Source organism: Tursiops truncatus, chromosome 19, assembly GCF_011762595.2.
Source record: "Tursiops truncatus isolate mTurTru1 chromosome 19, mTurTru1.mat.Y, whole genome shotgun sequence".
In the NCBI taxonomy this organism is placed as follows: domain Eukaryota; kingdom Metazoa; phylum Chordata; class Mammalia; order Artiodactyla; family Delphinidae; genus Tursiops; species Tursiops truncatus.
This window is the reverse complement of record NC_047052.1, coordinates 17,391,469-17,411,644: the sequence shown is the minus strand read 5'-3', so window position 1 is coordinate 17,411,644 and position 20,176 is coordinate 17,391,469. Positions and strand designations below refer to the sequence as shown.

Genomic DNA, 20,176 nt, shown 5'->3' with positions numbered 1-20,176 from the left:
TCATGTCTACTGAGAGTGGCTATTTACTTGCCCGCGCCCCATCTTTATCTCCATACAAAATTGCCAGGAAATGTCCACTCCTTCAGGGGAGTTATTTTTCTTCTCAAGTTAAAGGCAATACATTGTCCATAGCTCATTTCAGGGCAAACATTAACATCTTCCTCCAACTCGGGAAGGCATGCTTTGACAGGCCATTGTTTTCTGTCGGAGCAGAGCCAATACCAAGTCGATGCCAGGTAAGACATGCCCAGCTTAAAGCCAAAATGTTTGTGTCTTGGTTTTCAGGGTCCTCAGATGCAGCAGGAAAGCTTTAGTCATTCACCTCCATCCAATGGATGTTTGTAAATGTCTTGCTGTCCATTTTGTCAATGAACAGGCAGCCCTGCAAGTGGTCCATCTCATGCTGGATAATGCGGGCTGCCCACCCACTGGCCTGCCACACCACCTGTTCTCCTCCGGGGTCCATCCCTGAAAAGGAAGGTACAGCCTGGGTGAGGACATGCTGAACTGCATCATTCTCAACCTACTTAGCCTTTCCTTGCCCCTGGCTGTTCCTATTTACAAGAGGCAATATCAGAAGGGGATGCAGACGGCAGCCCCTATGCTTCCTAGAAAAGAAGTCTGAACTCTGCCTCTTACCAAGTATTCAGCCTGGTTCCCAACTCTGACGAGTAGGTTGCTGGGTTCGCTATGGGGCTGAAATGAGAAATGATCTTCCCAAGTGACTTGCTCAAGAGGAACAATCATCCCAACCCCAGCAAAGAATCACACTCTGCAAAACATCCTGTGGTATGACAGGTAATGGCTTATCACTTTGGGTTAGGCAAAGCTGGGTTCTACTTCTCCCATTCCACGTGACAGATCTAATTGGCGCAGAAGAGAGAGAGAGAGAGAGAGAGAGAGAGAGAGAGAGAGAGAGAGAGTGTGTGTGTGTGTGTGTGTGTGTGTGTGTGTGTGTGAGAGAGCGAGAGAGAGAGAGAGAGAGACAGACAAACAGGCACAAGGTGAGTGACAGGGCAGAGGATGTGGTGTGAGCTAACAGGGGAATCAGGCCACCCTCCCAAACTCCAACCCCCAACCCTGTGCCCCACTTGAGCTGGCTCTGCCCTCACAGGCGCCTCCTGCCCCATCGCATCGCGTCAGTCCTGAATTTTGTCCACTCCAGGGTCTGCTCGTGGGTAGGTAGGTTCCGCTGATCAGCCATCAACCTGTCTACGCTTTAACTGGAACTTTGCGGAAACCGTTTAGTGGGATCCGAGGCCGCCGCCTCCGAAGGTTAAAGGGGAGCACGCATTTACCTATCCGCCCCAGGGACCCCACCGCCGCGCACCTGAGATCTGCACCGCCTGGAAGCGGGGCACGCAGGCCAGGAAGCCGCTGATGCTCTCGCAGCCCTCGGGGAAGGTGACCAGGCGGCTGTCCAGCACACGCAGGCTGGGGTTCACGAACACGCGCAGGGGGAAGGTTTCCATCTGACGGGCCTCGCGCACGCGCGGCGCGCATGCGTGGAAGAGCGCCTCGGGGAACTCGACCGCCAGCACCTGCAGCGGCACTCCGAGCTGCGGCGCACTCAAGCCCACGCAGCGGCGGCGTCGCATCACCTGCACCAGCCGCTGCACCAGCTGCTGCAGCTCGGGTCCCGCCAGCTGTGCCGCCTCTACCGGGGCCGCCACGGCCCGCAGCGCCGGGTCCCCGACCTGGCACACGCGCGGGTACGGCGGCTCCGGCGCTCCCTGCACCAGACGCCGTACGTAGCGCCAGTAGGAGCGCCGGCGCGCCGGGCCCTCGAGGCCATCCGGGGGGTGCCTGGAGCTGCAGGCCCGGGCACCGCCGCCCGCTACCCGCTCTCCCCACTGCAAGGCCGGCCTCACGCAGCCACGCGCCCGCAGCCACCGCAGCAGCAGCCCAGCCCCCAGCTGACCCATGGCGCGTGGAGCCTAGCCACCCGCCCGCACGCGTCCCTAGCCGGCCCCCGTAGCCGAAGCTCCCGCCCCCAGGGACTCCGGGAAGTGCAGTTCCCGCGGGCCTTCCGGGAACGCCGGCGCCGCTCACGCTTCGCAGCCTGCCTCTGGGTGGCGTCCACCAGCTTTATTACTTAATTCCATTTCTGATAGTTTAATCAAGCATTTACAAGAATATCCAGGAGGTTCTCCCGTTAATTATGCCTTCGCAGCCTCTCCCACGCGCGGCAACTCCCGTTCCCACCGCGCGCTGCAGTAAGTAAGCCCCTCGGGCTCCGGGGCCCCGGTACCCGCCGCACCGGCCCAGGCGCAGGGGACGCCTGTCAAGTGCCTGCACTAGGCTCGTCGGCTGCCTGCGGCGGTCCCACGGATCCCACCTCCTGTTGCCCCCCGTCAGGGAAAGCCGGGGTGACAGGTTCGAGGACTGGCCCCTCGTCTGGGGGTTCTGGCGCTGGAGCTGTGACCTCGGGGACTAGCTCCTTGTCGTCTAGACAGAAGGCCATCTCTCTCTTCGGCAGGATAAAGGCCAGAGGCTCCTGGACGACGCTGACGTTCACATGCCCCAGGTTTCCGTACTTGGAGAGCTGAGTGGGTGGAATGCCTGGCCCAGATGGTAAAGAATAGAAGTGGAAAAAGCGTTTAATGAATTTAATTATGTGTCACAGGTAAAAGAACAAAAACAAAAAAACACTTATTGGAAGTAACGAACACAGTTACCATCTTTCAATACAGTAAAAATCACTTTGTGATATGGGACAGGCACCTATGCGGTAAAGCCAGACTTTGAAAGTAATGGAAACAGCACAGTGCAGGACGGATGGAGAAAAAAAGCACCAGGAGAGCCTCAGCAGGCACTGGATTCCCTGGACAGGCCCAAGGAAAAGCTGGGGGAGCAGAGAGCAGCCACTCTGCTGGTGGGATCACTGGCCCACTACCCTTTGGGAAATTGTGCCTCCCACACCCCCTTCACAGGCAGAGAGAGAGGGGGCATAGGGAAGGGAAGGTAAATTCTAAAAAATATTTTAAAAACACCATCTGTAAACATTTAATGTCAATGGAATCATACATTATGTGGTTCTTTTGTGACTGGCTTCTTCCACTTAGCTAGATATAAACATAATGTATGATTCTGTTGATAAGAAATGTCCAGAAAGGGCAAATCTACTGCAACAGAAAGGTTAGTGGCTGCCAGGGGCTAAGGGCAAGATTGGGGAATGACGACAAATGAACACCGGGGATCTTTCTAAAACTAGATGGTAGTAACGGTTGCACACCTGTGTACACTTACTAAAAACCGTGAATTTTACAAATAGGTGAATTATTTAGTATGTGAATTATGTCAATAAAATAGTTTTAAGAATCTTTTACCTAAGGTCTGTGCCATCTGAGCTGGAGGAAAAAGGACTTGGAGACAGCGATTTAAATAAGGAACGAGGTCTTCCAGGAAGACAGTGCAGAACTGGACGAAGAGCTCTTGCTCCCCACTGCTGAAGGCAGCCTCTTCGGCACGATGGAAGGCCAAGATTACTTTTGTTACCTAAGAGACAAGGGCACCATCAATCACCGGGTTAGTCTATCACCATCAGCAGTGTATAAAACTAGGTACAAATGTGCAGCCCTCAAGTTTTCATGAAGAAAGTTGTTCCAAACCGTACATGATATTATTATCTTGTTTAAATTCACAATTGTGGTCAATCTTCACAATTCTGTCACTTCACTGATGTATTTCTTATCCAACTAGTTTTATTACCAGTGCAGTTTCCAGTTCCAGTGGAGGAGCATCATGAAATTATACACAGAATACATTGCTTTTGGCTCCCATGGGAGATGGACCAGAACTATGGTGGATCCAGGAAGATGAAGCAACACTATAAAAGGCTTCTACTGAGTAAGGCCTCTGAAGTTCCACAATGCTAGAACCACTAGAAAATTGTAAAGGAGGAAAAAATAGAGCTGGAAAAGAAGTTCCACATACAAATAACAGCCTAGCTGACATTACAGGCAGGGTCACAGTGACAGAGTTAAGAACATAAACTCTGGGGAGTTCCCTGGCAGTCCAGTGGTTGGAGCTCTGTGCTTTCACTGCCGAGGGCCCAGGTTCAATCTCTGGTCACAAGCCAAGAGGCACGGCCAAACAAACAAACAAATAAATAACGAATATAGACTCTGGTGCCAGACGTTCTGGGCTCAAACTCCAGCTGTGCCACTCACTGGTTCTATGGCCTCTAAGTGATTACTTAAGCACCCCACGCCCTCTGTGCCTGAGTTCCCTCATCTATAAAGTAGGGCCAGCAACAGGACCTAACCTCACAGGGTTGTGAGAATTAAGTTTTAATATGTGTAAAGTATGATAAATTACGTGGCATGAAGTAAGCTCTAGATGAATATTAGCTAATTACTATTATCTGAATTGCACTGACCCTAAAAAGCTTTGTTGCTCATGCTTCCTTGCTCTTTTTTTTTTTTTTTTTGCGGTACGCGGGCCTCTCACTGTTGTGGCCTCTCCCATCGCGGAGCACAGACTCCGGACGCGCAGGCTCAGCGGCCATGGCTCACGGGCCCAGCTGCTCCGTGGCATGTGGGATCTTCCCGGACCGGGGCACGAACCCGTGTCCCCTGTGTTGGCAGGCAGACTCTCAACCACTGCACCACCAGGGAAGCCCTCCTTGCTCTTTCTTACAGGAGGACATCAACAGAAAGATTTTATACAACCACATCACAACTGCCACCTGGCTGACAGCAACTGTAAGATGTCATCAATTATAAGAAACACCCAATATCTAAAGATTTAATGTGTAAAAATGCACCATACTCGGATATTAGCAATGTTGGTAGTATTACTTGTATTAGGCAGAATTCTAATATGGCTCTTGTAATCCCCGCCCCCTGGTATCCACTCCTTTGTGTAATCTCCTTCCCTTGAGTGCAGGCAGAATCTGTGACTTGTTTCTAACCCACAGAATATGGCGAAGGTGAAGGATTTGGCCGTTTTAATTAACGTCCCTAACCGGCTGATTGAATTAATGAAAAGGGAGGTTATCCTGGGTGGGCCTACCCTAATTAGATGAGCCTCTTAAAAGAGGGTTGAGGACTCCTCTAAAGGAGACTTAGCAAGGAGAGATGCGCTCCCATTGGCTCTGAAGAATCAAAAAGCCACACTGAACTGCCTGTGGAGTGGGCTGGTCTCTAGGAGTTGAGGGCCTCAGTCCTACAACTGTAAGGAACAGAAATCTGCCACTGTGAGTGAGCTTGAAAGGAGGGGACCCTGAGCTCCAGATGAGTCCACAGCCTGGCCAACACCTTGATTGCAACCTTGTGAGCAGAGGACCAACCCATTTAGGCTGTGCCTGGACTCCTGACCGACAGAAACAGACATGATAAATGTGTGTTGTTTAAGCTGCTATGTTTGTGTGAGTTTGTTATGCAGCAATAGAAAATCAATATATTACTGAACCATTACTACAGGTGAGACACTTCATGAAAGGAGACTAACCAGAGCTTTTCAACCAGAAAAACCTCTAAAACCACACTAAACCGAAGTCAGCAGGCACCACTGTCACACAGACTGGTTTATTACAAAAGTCTGGCCACTTGTTACTAAAGGAGGCCCCAGAAGAGAGCCAACAGTACATGCTCACCTTGGCAAGGGCGTCTTCCAGGGCCACAGTCACATCCTGCGCCAGGGCCATGGGGCAGCAGAGGCGCAGATCATTGAAGGCGACCAGAATATTGTTGAGGAAGCAGGCAAGGGGTGGGAAGTCTAAGAGCACCATGGGCGGCTGCAGGGTCCCCGGCTGAGTGACTGGAACAGCAGCAGGCAGGTTACTGCTGCTCAGGATGGCTGGAGCTGAGATGAGGGTGTAGGAGTTCATTTCATCCTGGAACTTCTCGACCGTTTCCTGAATTGCTTTCTGGAAAGTGCTGATAGCCACTCGCTGGAAAACAGGAGCTAACTGACCCCGGAAATCAGCCCCTACCCGGCTAAAAGACAGTCCAAAGTACATGCACTGGCCTAGCAGAGAGTCCAGACGGCTGCCTATCCCTCGGTTAAGGTCAGTCTCCAGCACCTGCAGGAATTGTGAGACTTTCTGCAGCACCCAGCCATGGAAGATGGCACTCTCATTCACGGTGTGCTCGCCTATGGCAGGGGGCAGCAACGGGTCCTCGTCTGAGAAGATGGCACGGTACTGGGTGATAATATCGAACAGATGGACACGGCAGGCCTCGATGGTTTTCGTGATGTGGAAATAGGGATCATCACTGGGGATGGCAGTCAGGATAGATCGGAGCCAAGCATCTCGGGCCTGAAGAAACTTGACCCTCAACTCAGCCTCGGTGAAGACATCCATTTGCCGTAAGAAGCCAATGACACGGAGGCAGGCAGGGAGCTGGATGTTCGTCCTCAGTTGTTGGATCAGCTGGCTCAGCATCAGCTGCATGGACTGGCGCACTTCGTTCACAATGCCCTGACGACACAGGGGGTGAGTCACCACGCTGGGAAAGACACTCCCTGGAACCCATTCCACTAACCCTGAATACTGCAGACCAACATTCCCACTGCTGTCCTGACATACAAAGTAGATTTCCTAAAACTGATGCATACAGGTTCACCAGCAAAGGTTTGGTTCACTGTGGCCTACGGGCCCTGCCTGGTTCTTCTGCCCTCACCTGCTTCCTAATGCTCTCCCCTTGCTCACTGCAATCCAGCCAGAATGGCTATCTTTATACTTCAAACACTCCAACTTCTTCCCTCCTTAGCCTGCTATACTTGTTCGTACCACTTTCTGGTTGGCTCTCCCCCCACATCTTCATGTGGCTGGCTCCTTCTCGTCATCTGGGTCTCAGCTTAAATGTTATCTCACCAGAAGAGCCTTTCCTGACCACTCTACCTAGAGTAACCCACCTTAGCCTCCCGCCCCATTCCCTGGTTTATTTTGTTAAGATACTTAACACTATCTGAAAGGATATTATTTATTTATTTGCCAACTAGCAGCTTATGAGAGCCAAGGCCTTGTCTTTGTTCACATTGTACCCCCAGCATCTAGATCAATGCCTGGCACATGATTAATATTTATCAGCTGACTGAATAATGAATGTATGTTTTATGATCAAGCCTGCCTGCCTTGCAGAAACTGATGTGAAAAATGCAAGGAGTTTCCCTAAGGTTTCTGCCTAAAGGGTCAGTGATGACCACAGAATTACTGATCACAAGAACATCAGCTTGAGTCCTCTCTGGGCAAGTTGGCTACCTGGATGACGGGGATGGAGGAGTATTTCCTTTCCAGTCGGCGTACATAGGCTGCAAGCTCCAGGGCCTCTTCATAATAGCTGTTCCGGACACAGGTGTCCATGAGCTGAGGGATCTCCAGGATTTCCAGGATTTCCGTGTGCCGGTTTAGAGTCAGGGTGTTCATTCGGCGATTGGAGCTGATCTCCTCAGCCTCTTTCACAAAATTCCTAGTAACAATCAGGAGTACATTGGTGGTTCACTGCTCTGCATCCAAGTCTTAGCTACAAATTCCAAGCACTTACTATGAACTGAGCACTGGGCTGATTTATCTGATTTAATCTTCACACCAACCCCATTACATAAGTACTTTTACCCTTGAAATTTTAATCCCAGAGATTTTAAGCAACTTGTCCAAGATCACACAACTAATAAGTGATAAAAAGATTTGAACCCAGATCTGCCACTTAACAAGCTGTAGCAAGGTACTTAGGCTCTCTGAACTGTTTCTTCATTGGTAAAATAGTAACAGGACCCACCTCATAAGGATGTGAGAATTAAATGAGATGATGTGTATAAAGCATTTAACATAGGACCTGATATGGAGTAAATGTTCCTTTAATAACAGCTATTCTTATTATTTTCATAATGCCCTAACTAGCCTAGAACTACAGCCTTACCCCCAAGTTCCCTCAGCCTCTTAATCTCCTATGCTATGGTCCAACCTCAGTTCCTGCTACAGTCTCCATTTCTTCTCGATAACTGCAGACACCTGCTTTGTGAAGCCCTCCATCTATTCTAAGGGATTGGAAGAGTATGAAAGCTATTCTCAAATATGCAAAGACTCAAAAGAAAACTTAAACTTTTATCACGAAAGACTGGAAGGCAGAATTAGGGATAATGGATTGAGGGTCGAGGGAGGGAGAATATGGGTCAAAAAGGAAGATTTTTTTTTTTTGGATGATGATTTTTACTGTCCCCAAACGGGAGGATTTCCTTGTCAGCCTCCTATCAATGAACGGTTTAGAGCAGATGACCTCTGGTCCAAGCTGTTGTGTGTACATGTGTGTTGTGTGTTTGTGTTGTGTGTATAGGTTTACATAAATATGCACATATATTAAGCTGACAATTGTAGAGTGTTAATTATGTCGGACCCAATGATAAGTGCTTTGCATGGATTCTCTTTATTTAGTGCTCACAACAGCCCTATGAGAGAGGGACGTGCTGCTGGGTTCCAATTCTGACTTCAAAACTTACTAGCTGTGCCCTGGGACGGTCACTAACCTCTGTGTCTTAACTTCCTCATACGCAAAATGCAAATAACAATACCTACCTCGAAGGCTGCTGTGCAGTTTAAATGGGTTAATGAAATGCTCAGAGGAGAACCTGGCATATGGTAAGCGCTATCTAAGTGTTAGCTATTTCTATCGTCGTAAATGATAGCGATTACAGGTATTAAAAGCCCCTTTAGCACCGGACCCGCCGCACCTGCAGCTCTGTTGGAAGCTGGGCAAGCGGTCGAGCAGGCGGCCAAGCGACTCCTCCACGTCGCCAAAGAGGCGGTGGATGCGCTCGGTGCACTCGGCGCCGCGGATGAAGGTCTTGTAGTTGGCGAAGGCCAAGTCGCGCGTCTGCTGCAGCAGCTGCGCTCGCTCCTCGGCCAGGCGGTCGGGCTCGCGCCGCAGCCGTTCCAGCCCCGAGCCGCTCAACTCCCTGAGGTAGCGGCCCACGTCGGGCCGCTCCCGCCACTGGGCCTCCGGGAAGCGGTCCCGGAACAGCGACGCCAGGAGCCCTTCATCCTCCACCTCCCCGAGAGCAGCCGCGGTGGCCGTCGCTGTGGCCGAGGCCGTAGTCGAGAGCGGGAGAGTCGCTGTCGCCGCCATCTTCTCAGCAGCAGCGTCACTTCCCCTCCCGCTCAGCGAGGGCGCTGACTCCGTAGAATCGAAAGCAGCCGGGGCGTACTTCCGGTCTCTATGGTTTCTCATCAGGCCCGCTTTCTTTCCCCGATAGTCGTCCAGGTTACGGGGCGCTAGCGTGGGGAAACGACTGGAAAGCAGCTAGAGAGGCAGGCTTTGAGGTTGCCAAGGAGCGGCTGATCTTCCGTTTCCGGTAACTGAGGCACGAGGATCCGGCGTTCCAACCCAGCGGGAAAATGCGGCCTCTGACTGAAGAGGAGACGCGAGTAATGTTTGAGAAGATAGCAAAATAGTAAGAGTGCGCGGGGCAGAAGAGGGAGTGTGTGGGTGGCGCGGAGGGGCGTGGGTGGAGCGGGGGGCGCGGTGCCGGGATGAGTCCGGGCGCGGCCTCTAGTCCTCCTTTTGCTCTCAGCATCGGGGAGAATCTGCAGCTGCTGGTCGACAGGCCCGACGGCACCTACTGTTTCAGGCTGCACAACGACCGGGTGTACTACGTGAGGTGAGGCGGCGCGGGGCCGGGTAGGCAGCATGGAGCCGGGTGGGGTCCTGGGTCCCTCCAGCCTCCCTCATCTGACACTGCCTTTTTCTTTATCCCTTCAGTGAGAAGATTTTGAAGTTGGCCGCCAACATCTCCGGTGACAAGCTGGTGTCGCTGGGGACGTGCTTCGGAAAATTCACGAAGACCCACAAGTTTCGGTTGCACATCACGGCTCTGGATTACCTAGCACCGTATGCCAAGGTTTGTGGGGTGGTGTCAGTCCGCCACTAGGGATGGAGGAAGTCTAGGCTGAGGGCCACATCAGAAGGCAGAATTGGGCACCTTTTCTGCGACGGAGTCGCTGACGGTGCTTAGGGTCAGTGCCAGCACCTGGAGATGTGTGTACATCTTAATGCCTGGGCGTGGTCGGGGCTCAGGTGTAGGAGCCCTGTGTGGCCGCGTAGTGGTGGTTATCTCCAGTAGAAACTGAAAAGCCTATGCAGACCCAGCTCAAGACCGAAAAGCAAATAGGTGGCTGTGAAGAGGAGCGTAGTGGGGTACAGAAAAAGAGCTGTTAAACTGCCCATGAGAGAAGTTGATTGTAGAGTCGAGGTAAGAACCTCCTGGCTGGTCTCTTCGTGGGGTGAACATATTAAGGGAAGCATGACTCTTTCTCTCTTTTCTTTAAAATTCATGTCACAAGACAGACGAACCTCACAGGTGACATATATAGCACGGGGCATATGGTCAGTAATATCTTAATAAGCTTGTATGGAGACAGATGACACAGATACTATAACTTTGTATTATTGTGATCTTTTTGTAATGTATATAAATATCAGATCACTGTTTTGCGCCTTTAACTAACATGGTATTATAGATTACTATACTTCAACTGAAAAGGAAATAAATAAAAGAACCAAAAAAACTTAGTTCATAAGGGATAAAAAGAAAGAAATTAACCATAGATCTAGCAGTTAGCCTATCTGCAGGGGTCTAACTATTTAGCATTTTTATGTCTCTTGGATTTAATTCTCTTTTTTACAGTATAAAGTGTGGATAAAACCTGGAGCAGAGCAATCCTTCCTGTATGGGAACCATGTGCTGAAATCTGGACTTGGTCGAATCACTGAAAATACTTCTCAGTACCAGGGAGTTGTGGTGTACTCCATGGCAGACATCCCTTTGGTGAGTAGAGATGGTTGCTGTTAAAAAATCAAGTTATCTTTTTATTCAAGATGGATGTATTTTCAGTCTGCGCTTGAGAGACTAAATTCTCAGCACCTTTTGAATTCTTCAAAGAACTGTATCTTTTCGTCTTTGTTGTTTCCAGACCTCAATACGTACTTATTGAATGACTTGAGTGAATCAGTGTCTCTTCTTTTGAATCCCAGGGTTTTGGGGTGGCAGCAAAGTCTACACAAGACTGCAGGAAAGTAGACCCCATGGCGATTGTGGTATTTCATCAAGCAGACATTGGGGAATATGTGCGGCATGAAGAGACATTGACTTAAAACGAAATCATCGCGAGGACTTGTGGCTGTGTGGAAGGGCCTAGCTTTGTTTCCTGTGTCTGTGTAGGCTCCACCATCATGTTGAATTTTGTCAACACTGTGACCTCTTCAGGGACTTCTTAGTTTAATATTCTATTATGGACAAATGCAGGCTGGATTCTTATTATGCAGAAATGGCTCAAAAACGGGGTTTTGGATCTTTGTGATTATGACTAACTAGAATGCTGTGTTTTATATTTGAATCAGAGGGCTTCTTGTTTTGAGTAACAGGTTCTAAATTGTTGGAACTGAGGACAAGAATAGCGTATTGTTATCTGTGATAACACTTTTCCAAACACATGATAAGAACATAATGAATTTTCTTATTTATTAATACTATGAAAGATAGATATTGCCATCAGAATAGTAGGTCGTGTGTGGAATTTTACAAATGAAATTTGGATAAAACAGTAAGAGCAGTTTATTCTGCCGATTTTCTTTACGGTAGGTGCTGTGTAGTGTGGAAAAAAACTTGGATTCAAACACCAGTTCTCACATCTACCAGCTGTATGGCCTTAGATGAGTCATTAAACTTTAATAAGCTTCATTTCCTTCTGTTTCAAAAAGCAGCCTAGCCGTCTTCCTAAGAATAGTTTTTAGAAGTGGAAATCGTGATCGTAAAGCATCTAGCACAGTGCCTGGCAAATGAGAGTGTTGAATAAATGGTAAGAGTTATTTCTGTAACGTTTATACTGAGTATTTCTGTTACTAAGAGTAGGATCTTATGAACATAATTTGATTATATTATCTTGGCTTTTACAAGCGGTTTTCTCACTCTTTTTCTTGAATGGTATGATCCCAGGCTGAATGTTATTTTTATCACCTTGATTTCTAAAACAATTTCTCTTATAAATCTTTTGGGTTTTTTTTTAATTAAAAAATTTTTTTTATTGTAGTATAGTTGACGTACAATATTGAGTTAGTTTCAGGTGTACAGCAAAGTGATTCATTTATACATATATTCTTACAAATCTTTAATTACATGACTGGACTGGACAAAAAGCACTACTCAGAAACCCTGAAATAATAATTTAGCTCCTCCATCCTTCTCCCATGCCTTCCAAAATTATTTTTAGAATTACTAAAATATTTTTTAGTGAAAAACATGTCACAGACAAAAAATTTTTAAGTACCTGTATTGTAAAGCAATTTCTTTAGTGCATATACTGCTTAATTTAAATTCCAAAGGTGACATCTCTAAAAATAAATCATTTTTCAATTACAAAAAAGCACTCTACCAACTCCTGTTTTTGTATGCAACATATAAAACCCAGTTTTATATGTTTTTGTCCCATATTTTTCAACTTTTCTCCCTTCCAAGGTTCTCTGTTAATTTCTAAATAAACATAGTGAAGGTTAAGGGGCTGCAGTACGATGGACAGTATTTTGATGGTAGCATTTAGTGTGTACTTTAGAAATAGTCAACGTCAAAACTTTACACACTTTTATTTATTGCTATTTTGCCTGTGTAGATGAGAGCAATAGGCTACAACTTTCTAACAAGAAAAATTGATTTTTTCCCAATAACTTTACAAAGATTTGAGAGAGCTTGTGCCCCAGAAGAAAAGAGCCAGGGCACTGTAGTTGTTCGAGCTTAGCATCTTGGCTTCTTTGTGTCTGTGGTCGTTGGGATGTTGAAGAGACGCTTCAAGAAATACAGCTGCAGGATCCCAGAAAGAATAATAACAAGGCTCTGGGCTGTCGACCACCAATTCACATAGTTATAGTTTGACTGGAGTAGGAAAAAGTCAGCCATTTTTCTCATGCGAGCAAAGTTGTAGTATCGCCACATGTGAAAGATATTGTTCTGCAGCTTTCGTGTACTCTTCTGCAGGACAGAAAATGAAACACAGAAAGGGTTCCTCCGTAACCTCATCTAGCCTCCCCTGGGTACCCACCAGCACTAACCTAGTTTATCTGGAAGTTGAGTAACTTACGATTTTATAGTATGTAATAAATTGGCTATTGGAGTTGTTGATAAATGCTAGTTTTGTTGTCTATGAAAAAATGGCTTGGACTTCAGTTACAAAAAAATAATTTTTATAATGAAAAACTTCAGTGCTAAAACTAGAAAGTTCCTCCAGATTATCTCTAGATTTAGACATGTACTCAGCACATCATTGCTGTTCTGGGTGATGTCTTCTGTTCTTTGTATATGGTAAAAGATAAGGGCCTGCAAATTTTTATGGAAGGGCCAGACAGTAAATATTCTAGGCTTTGCAGGCCATACAGTCTCTTGCAACTACTAAGCTCTGCCACTGTAGCACAAAAGCAGCCATAGACAATATGTCCAGTTAGCTGTCCCTCATTATCAGTGGGGAGATGGGTTCCAGGACCTGCAGAGGATGCTGAAATCCCATAGTCAGCCCTCCGCATCTGCAGGTTCTGCATCTGCAGATACAGAGGGCCAACTGTAATTGTCAAATGAGCATGGCTGTGTTCTAGTCAAACTTCACTTACAAAAACAGGCAGTGAGCTTTTGTGCATCAAGCAGACTATCAAGAAAGTCAAGGGAGATCCCAGAGAATGAGAGAAAATATTTGCAAATCATATATCTGTTAAGAGACTAGTATCCAGAATATATAAAGAACTCTTAGAACTCAATCATAAAAAGACAAATAACCAGATTTTAAAATGGGCAAAGGATTTGAATAGACATTTCTCCAAAAAAGCATGCAAAGATGCTCAGTGTCAGGGAGACACAACTCAAAAATCACAAGATACCACTTATACCCACTAGGATTGCTATAGCAAAAAAGACTATAACATGTTGGCAGGGATATGGAGAAATTGCAACACTCATACACTGCTGGTGGGAGTGTAAAATGGTTTAGCCACTGTGGAATATAGCAGTTCCTCAGTGAAGGTAAAAAGTTACCATATGTGCCAGCAGCGTATACCGCTTATATGTGTACAGAGATGAAAGCATGTTCACACAAAAATTTCTAGGCAAATGCTCACAGCAGCATTGTTCATGATAGCCAGAAAGTGGAAATAACCCAGATGTCTACCAGCTGATAAGTAGATAAACAAAATGTGTTTTAAATATACAATAGAATACTATTCATCCAGAAAAAGGAATGAAGTATTAATACATGGTACAATGTGGATGAACCTTAAAAACATGCTAAATAAAAGAAGCCAAAGACAAAAGGCCACATTGTATGATTCCACTTATATGATAAGTGTACAGAACAGGCAAATCTATATAAACAAAGTAGATTAGTGAGGGATTACCCAGGGCTGAGGGGCATGGGGAACACAGAGTGAATAATAGGTCTGCAGTTTCTTTTTGGGGTGATGAAACTATTCTGGAATTAGATGCTGGTAATGGTTGCAGGACCTTGTAAACCACTAAACTGTACACTTAAAGTGGTGAATTGTATCTAAGTTAAAAAACAAACAGGCAGTGGGCCAGATTTGGCCTGTGAACCGTTGTTTGCCAATTCGTGGTATAAAACAAGTGAGGAATTTCAAGAGCTCCAAGTCACAAAATTAATTAAAGGCTTCAAATCCCTTTGCCTGTTTGTTTTCTACCCAAATGAGCCCTCACTCTGATGATATTACTCCCATAATTCTAATCTTTCCTCCAAATTTAAAGTCAGTTTCCATGGATGTTTCTCTCCCACAAAACAGTTACCTCAATTGCATCCAAAGTATCATTCAGTTGTTTTCTTTCATTCTTCTCTTTGTGGTCCATCTCAGGCCCCTCATAGAAGACTCCAAAATTGAGGTATACTTGCACAGAACCAAAGTGATTTTGCTGATTTTTTAGACAAAGCTGATAAAAACCTGTAGGAATCCCTAGATCATTACCAAATCTTGGTCTCCCACCCTCCCACCCTCTAGATTTCCCTGGAGATAACTCTTCTCCAGTGTTAAGTGTGCTACTATAGCACCTTCTTTTTACTTAGGAAGTACAAAATCCAGTTTTTGATGTGGAAGATACTGATCTTACTTGAAACTTATTTTACTAATTATTTATAATATTGTTTTGCCAAATATTAGTAGCTTTAGCTCTATGTTGGATAGAAAATGTTTTCTTCCTCTTTTTCAACGTATAATTCCCACATCTCTTAAGGAATTTCTGATCAAGAGCATATTAAGAGCATAGGGTTTGCTTCTTGCATACCATGAGAGTTGGGATATCATTTGAATTTGAAAGTAGGGAAAAAATGTATGCTTTGTGAATGAAAGAAGCTATCCTACTGGAGTAACTTCCTGCAAGGTGGTCTGTATGGGGGCTGATGATTGGGGTATGTACTGGTGCTTGTTCTCAACTGGGGTCACCTCCCCGCGTGTGGTAATGGGGGAGGAGTGAGGAGGAGCAGGGTTGGAAAGGTGTGGCAGTGTATTTGATTGTCGAAATGACTGGAAGGCACTACGTAGGGGCCAAAGATGCTGCATAATAATGCTGAATATCCTGTGCCACTCAGTGATTCTCTTACGTCCCTGTTGAGAAATAGTCTTTTTTTGTGCACCTGGCTGGTAGAGAGGACAGTTCAAACTGACTGGTGCCGTCCAGGGTGAGGACAGGCTCGATCTGGCTGTAGGAATTTTCTGGTGACTGGAGAAGTGCTTTGTTGTAGAATGCGGATATTTTTCATGGCCATGCATTTCCTTGTGTTCTGCTTTTTGGTAACCGGCTCAAGTGTTTTGATGACTGAAAAGAAATACTGTCCCATAATAAATTTATTAATTGGAATTCTGTATCATAAGTGGGTCTGCCTGTTTTGATCACTTTCCAATAATCTGGTTCGTTGGAGATGATAAGATAAAATCGAGCTTCTGGACCCTGGAGTTATAATAATTAGTCACCTGCAGACTGCTTCCAAACTGCCAGTGGACCGCTGATTAATGTCCTTGGCCATTGGCAGTCTCCAGGAAATCTGGTTTTTGGTGTTGAAGGCTAAATCTTTTTCTTACTATTTCACCATCCATATGTGAAAAAGCCAGAGCTTTTACATCTCAGGTACTTAATTAAGTTCAATATTTCCTCATTATTTTCCCAATTTCAAAGAAACGTATGATTATTATAATAGCCGTGATGACGAAAACAGACCTGTCTCTTGGGTGGAGAAGTTAATCTGGCCCCGAACATTCTTAGTGGTGTCTATAAGGAAACCCTGTGGGGTATGTGCAGTGGCAGCAACATGCCGGTCATGTGACATTCCCAGTGTCCGCTGAACCTGCCGAGACACATGAAAGAGGGAGAAAAGCTCCTGCTGCATCATCAGGAAGCTAGCTGAATGGTAAGATTGACATCCAGTGACCATCAGCACAGTGGTTCTCAATCAGGGATGGTACTGCCCAACCCCCACTTTGAATTTGGGCTGAGACGTTGCCCTGGTGTTGCGAGTAGGGGAAGGGGGGTGGGGACAGCAATGCTGAATAGCCTGCCGTGTTAGAAATAGTAAGCAGGACAAAGAAATGACCCAAATGCCAATAGCACCCCTGGTAAGAAAACACGTCTCAGACCATGCAGCTGACATGTTGGTGTATATGAATCTGGCTGTAGAGTTCTTGGCAGAACTCACTTGGTTTTGACCTCCCCAGTGGTATACCAGATTTGGGCTTATTTGATGCTTGACAGCAAATAAATAAGGCATTCAATAGGTACTTGCCTCCAAGCTGCGTCTTGATAAGCCCAGGCTACAGTGACCTGACTAGTAGCTACTATTCTATTATAAATTCAGAGATAAGAAAAATCTCTGATAGGTTAATTTAAAATAAATTGTAAGTTACATTGGAGTAGAATAAGATCAACATAGTCTTTTACTCTGTAAACAAAATTTAGAAAGTTAATAGGTTTCTAAGATAAAGAACAAAGGAAATGAACAGCTTCTAAGTTTACTGTTGAGCAGACCATCCTTGGGCACAGCATGGATTAAAGTACTTGGCCTGTGAACAGGCAACTTGAAAACATTTACCTTCCTAAAAGCAACAGGTCTGACTGCATAGAGAAGCCTTGAGTTACTGATTCTCCAATTTGCTGGAATTACCCCTAAAGGCAAGAGAGTAAATGTTGCTCCCCCAACCTCATAAACTGAAGCGTCTTTGAAATCTCTGGGTTTGTCTCCAAAGTTCATGTGACTTTTCATTCAACTTGGTACCATATCCATATTATTTTAATATTTAAAAAATGGATTCTTTCGCCTCTCATCTCTAAACTCGAGTAAGTGTGATGATTACCTCTCCAGGAAGAGGCACCCCGTTTGTCCCATGACTTTGAGCACACTTCCACAGCCCCCAATTTGAGAAGCCAAACCATATGTTTTAGTGATTATTCATCCATCAGGAGTTTCCATTTAACTGCAGGTCTGTTTCATTAACAGGTGGGGAGTCACAGCATAATAAAGACAACTAGAACCTTGTGTTCATTTAAAACCTGACCCCCTTTACAAAAGGAAATGAACAAACAAGAAAAACAAGTCCCCAGTATGACCCACCTCATAACTGAAATAGAAGTATCCAGTCTGGTGGGCAAATTGCCAAAAGCATTCTGTGCCTCCTGGAGGGATCACGATGGCAAAGTCGTATCGATCCGCACCACGGAAGAGGGGCTGGTCCCCAGAGCCACTAAGAGGTTCTGTCTTCTGGCTCCTTGCAGAGCTCACTAGGTTCAGAACCACCAGTCCAGCACCAAAGAGCAAGGGGAACATGCTGCTCTCTGGAGACTGCTCTAACTGCTTGCAGCAGCCCAGTGGAACCAAGCAGTTTAGACAACTGCTGGGATAATCATTAACTCTGCAAGTCACACATAGGCCAGTCTCAGGGCCACACATAGATATTCCAGAATAGAACTGGCATGGTACCCCACGTTTGGCTCACAGGAAAGAATTTTGCTTTCACCTCAAAAACTCAGTGGCTTACCAGACCTACATCACGGGTGCTAGGTAGAATCTATTACTTCAGAAGAGAGATTTCCACCCCTCCTCTGGGCTGTCATTTTTCAGTTCTTGCCTCTTGGGGGTAAACATTAGGCAAATTTATTTACAACCACCTGAATGTACGGACTCATTTCTCGGTACACAGTGGCTGGGGAGATTTTTCTCATTCGTATCAAATTGCTAGATGATACGTGTCCCTCCTATAAGACGTGAGGGGCAACACCTGTTTCAACAGACCTCTTTCTGCCCAGTGCTACAGTTTAGGCGAGCAAAGCACAGCATGGAAGTGTGTGTAAAAATTTAAATGGATGAAGAATGAGCAAGAGACAGTGGTCAAACCCCTCCACTGATAATCCTCATTCTGCTACCTTCCACCTGACTGATACAGTCATCTAAAGCTATCCAAAATCCACTTAAAGACTATTACAGGGACTTCCCTGGTGGCGCCGTGGTTAACAATCTGCCTGCCAATGCAGGGGACACAGGTTCGATCCCTGGTCCAGGAAGATCCCACATGCCGCGGAGCTACCTATGCCCGTGCGCCACAACTACTGAGCCTGCGCTTTAGAGCCTGTGAGCCACAACTACTGAGCCCTCGTGCCACAACTACTGAAGCCCACATGCCTAGAGCCTGTGCTCTGCAACGAGAAGCCACAGCAATGAGAAGCCCGCTCACCACAACGAAGAGTAGCCCCGCTCGCCGCAACTAGAGAAAGCCCGCATGCAGCAACAAAGACCCAGTGCAGCCCCCAAAAATAAATAAACAAACAAACAAATAAATAAAAAGAGTATTGTTCAAACCCTTGATCTTTCTTTTATCTGTGGCTTCTCCAGCACCCACAGGGGGAAAAAGGCTGACTTCATGGCGGAGACAGTTACGTGCATCTTATTTTATTCTCACAACAGCCTACAAGGGAAGTACTATTACCTACTACATTAGAGATGAGGAAATGGACATCCAGAGATTCCAGTGGCTAACTCACCATCTCCAAGAACAGCTGGCACAGCTGGGGCCCTGAGTGGGCCTCAGACTCTTACCCATCAGGACAGTGTGTCTGTTAGTCTCTGAGTTCTGACAATGTCTAAATGTTTTTATCTCAGCCATAATCTTAAAAAACAAAACAGCATGAGTACCTTCTAACCAAGTATTGCTTCAGAAGGCATCACAGTGACTCCAAGTGGTAATACTTTAACTGTCACAGCTATGTGTTATGTTATGAAGAACACATTTCATAATTGTGTTCAGTTCCAGCAAAGGCCAGATGACATCACAGCAGTCTGGAGGCACAGAGGCTCTGCAGCAGTCTCACTAAGGTGAAGGTGGGAGAGACTGGGATCATTTCTCAGTACATAGTGGCACAGGCATCCCCACCAGAGTCCCACCACTGCCACAGTCCTAGCACTACTCATGTGGTGAGCAGTGACTTAGATTCAGCAAAACAATCACCAGTTCATAGTAAGTTGTATAGTTCTATAGAAACTGTAGGCAGAGTTTTATGTCTGTATACATTTTATAACATAATAAAGATAGCATTGAAGTTATATTAAAAAATGTTAATGGGGGCTTCCCTGGTGGCGCAGTGGTTGAGAGTCCGCCTGCTGATGCAGGGGACGCAGGTTCGTGCCCCGGTCCGGGAAGATCCCACATGCCGCAGAGCGGCTGGGCCCGTGACCCATGGCCGCTGAGCCTGGGCGTCCGGAGCCTGTGCTCCGCAACGGGAGAGGCCGCAACAGTGAGAGGCCCGCGTACCACAAAAAAAAAAAAAAAATGTTAATGGATCTATGCATTTCTCAAATTTTGAGAAACACGATTAGGATATTTTGCTTCCTTAAATGTATCACAGTGTCATTCTTCTACCTAGAGAGCGCCATCTAACAATGTGAGAGTTGAAGGTAAAAAGCTTCTGGATCCTAAAGCTTGGTTTGGAGGGAGATCACAAGTATCTATAACCAGATCGAGTGGAGATCAAGTTCTTGCCTTCTCACTGTAGTTTCATTTGGGGTTAATTGCTAGAAAAACAGCAGTACCCAACCCCCAAACACGTAGTTAATAGGTAATAAAGCTGTACAAAGTTTCCAAATTTCAACTATAGGATGAATTTTTAAACTTTAGCATTTCTTTACATCTTGCCTTTCCCTCACTCAAAAGTG

The 20,176-nt window shown here is 46.2% G+C and overlaps 4 protein-coding genes across 10 annotated transcripts in view; 1 reads left to right on the top strand and 3 right to left on the bottom strand.

Annotated features, from left to right (window-relative positions):
- Positions 1 to 9,127, bottom strand: COG8 (component of oligomeric golgi complex 8). Of its 4 annotated transcripts, XM_033846302.2 has the most exons (7): positions 8,677 to 9,120; positions 7,211 to 7,418; positions 5,600 to 6,427; positions 3,330 to 3,498; positions 2,387 to 2,562; position 772; positions 1 to 468 (listed from the first exon to the last, which is right to left on the bottom strand). In XM_033846302.2, the coding sequence occupies exons 1-7, from the start codon at positions 9,069 to 9,071 to the stop codon at positions 311 to 313; spliced, it is 1,935 nt and encodes a 644-aa protein (XP_033702193.1). In that variant the 5' UTR covers positions 9,072 to 9,120; the 3' UTR covers positions 1 to 310. The 4 variants fall into 4 exon arrangements, with proteins under 4 accessions (XP_033702193.1, XP_073652963.1, XP_033702194.1 ...); XM_033846303.2 differs by lacking the exons at positions 1 to 468; position 772 and having other exon boundaries at positions 2,068 to 2,595; positions 3,324 to 3,498; positions 8,677 to 9,121; XM_004319700.4 differs by lacking the exons at positions 1 to 468; position 772 and having other exon boundaries at positions 2,068 to 2,562; positions 8,677 to 9,117.
- On the bottom strand, positions 1,299 to 1,929 carry PDF (peptide deformylase, mitochondrial). The gene has a single exon (XM_073796867.1). It carries the CDS (start codon positions 1,923 to 1,925, stop codon positions 1,299 to 1,301), a length of 627 nt encoding a protein of 208 aa, XP_073652968.1. The 5' UTR covers positions 1,926 to 1,929.
- Positions 6,327 to 20,176, top strand: part of NIP7 (nucleolar pre-rRNA processing protein NIP7) — an 85,822-nt gene continuing 71,972 nt past the window's right edge. For 2 of the 4 annotated variants that reach the window (XR_012328299.1, XR_012328298.1), the window contains exons 1-5: positions 6,327 to 6,442; positions 9,199 to 9,396; positions 9,517 to 9,603; positions 9,705 to 9,843; positions 10,630 to 10,770. Coding sequence is in view for 2 of the 4 variants with exons in the window: in XM_073796866.1 (XP_073652967.1) it covers positions 9,341 to 9,396; positions 9,517 to 9,603; positions 9,705 to 9,843; positions 10,630 to 10,770; positions 18,502 to 18,735 (657 nt within the window). In the remaining 2 variants the exon portion in view is untranslated. Of the gene's footprint in view, positions 6,443 to 9,198; positions 9,397 to 9,516; positions 9,604 to 9,704; positions 9,844 to 10,629; positions 10,771 to 10,976; positions 15,846 to 18,501; positions 19,834 to 20,176 lie in introns of those variants that run through there. The other 2 variants (XM_073796866.1, XM_004319698.4) reach the window with 2 other exon arrangements.
- TMED6 (transmembrane p24 trafficking protein 6) lies at positions 11,361 to 18,508 on the bottom strand. Its single transcript, XM_004319697.4, has 4 exons — positions 17,585 to 18,508; positions 16,198 to 16,324; positions 14,776 to 14,927; positions 11,361 to 12,963 (listed from the first exon to the last, which is right to left on the bottom strand). Exons 1-4 carry the CDS (start codon positions 17,918 to 17,920, stop codon positions 12,730 to 12,732), a joined length of 849 nt encoding a protein of 282 aa, XP_004319745.2. The 5' UTR covers positions 17,921 to 18,508; the 3' UTR covers positions 11,361 to 12,729.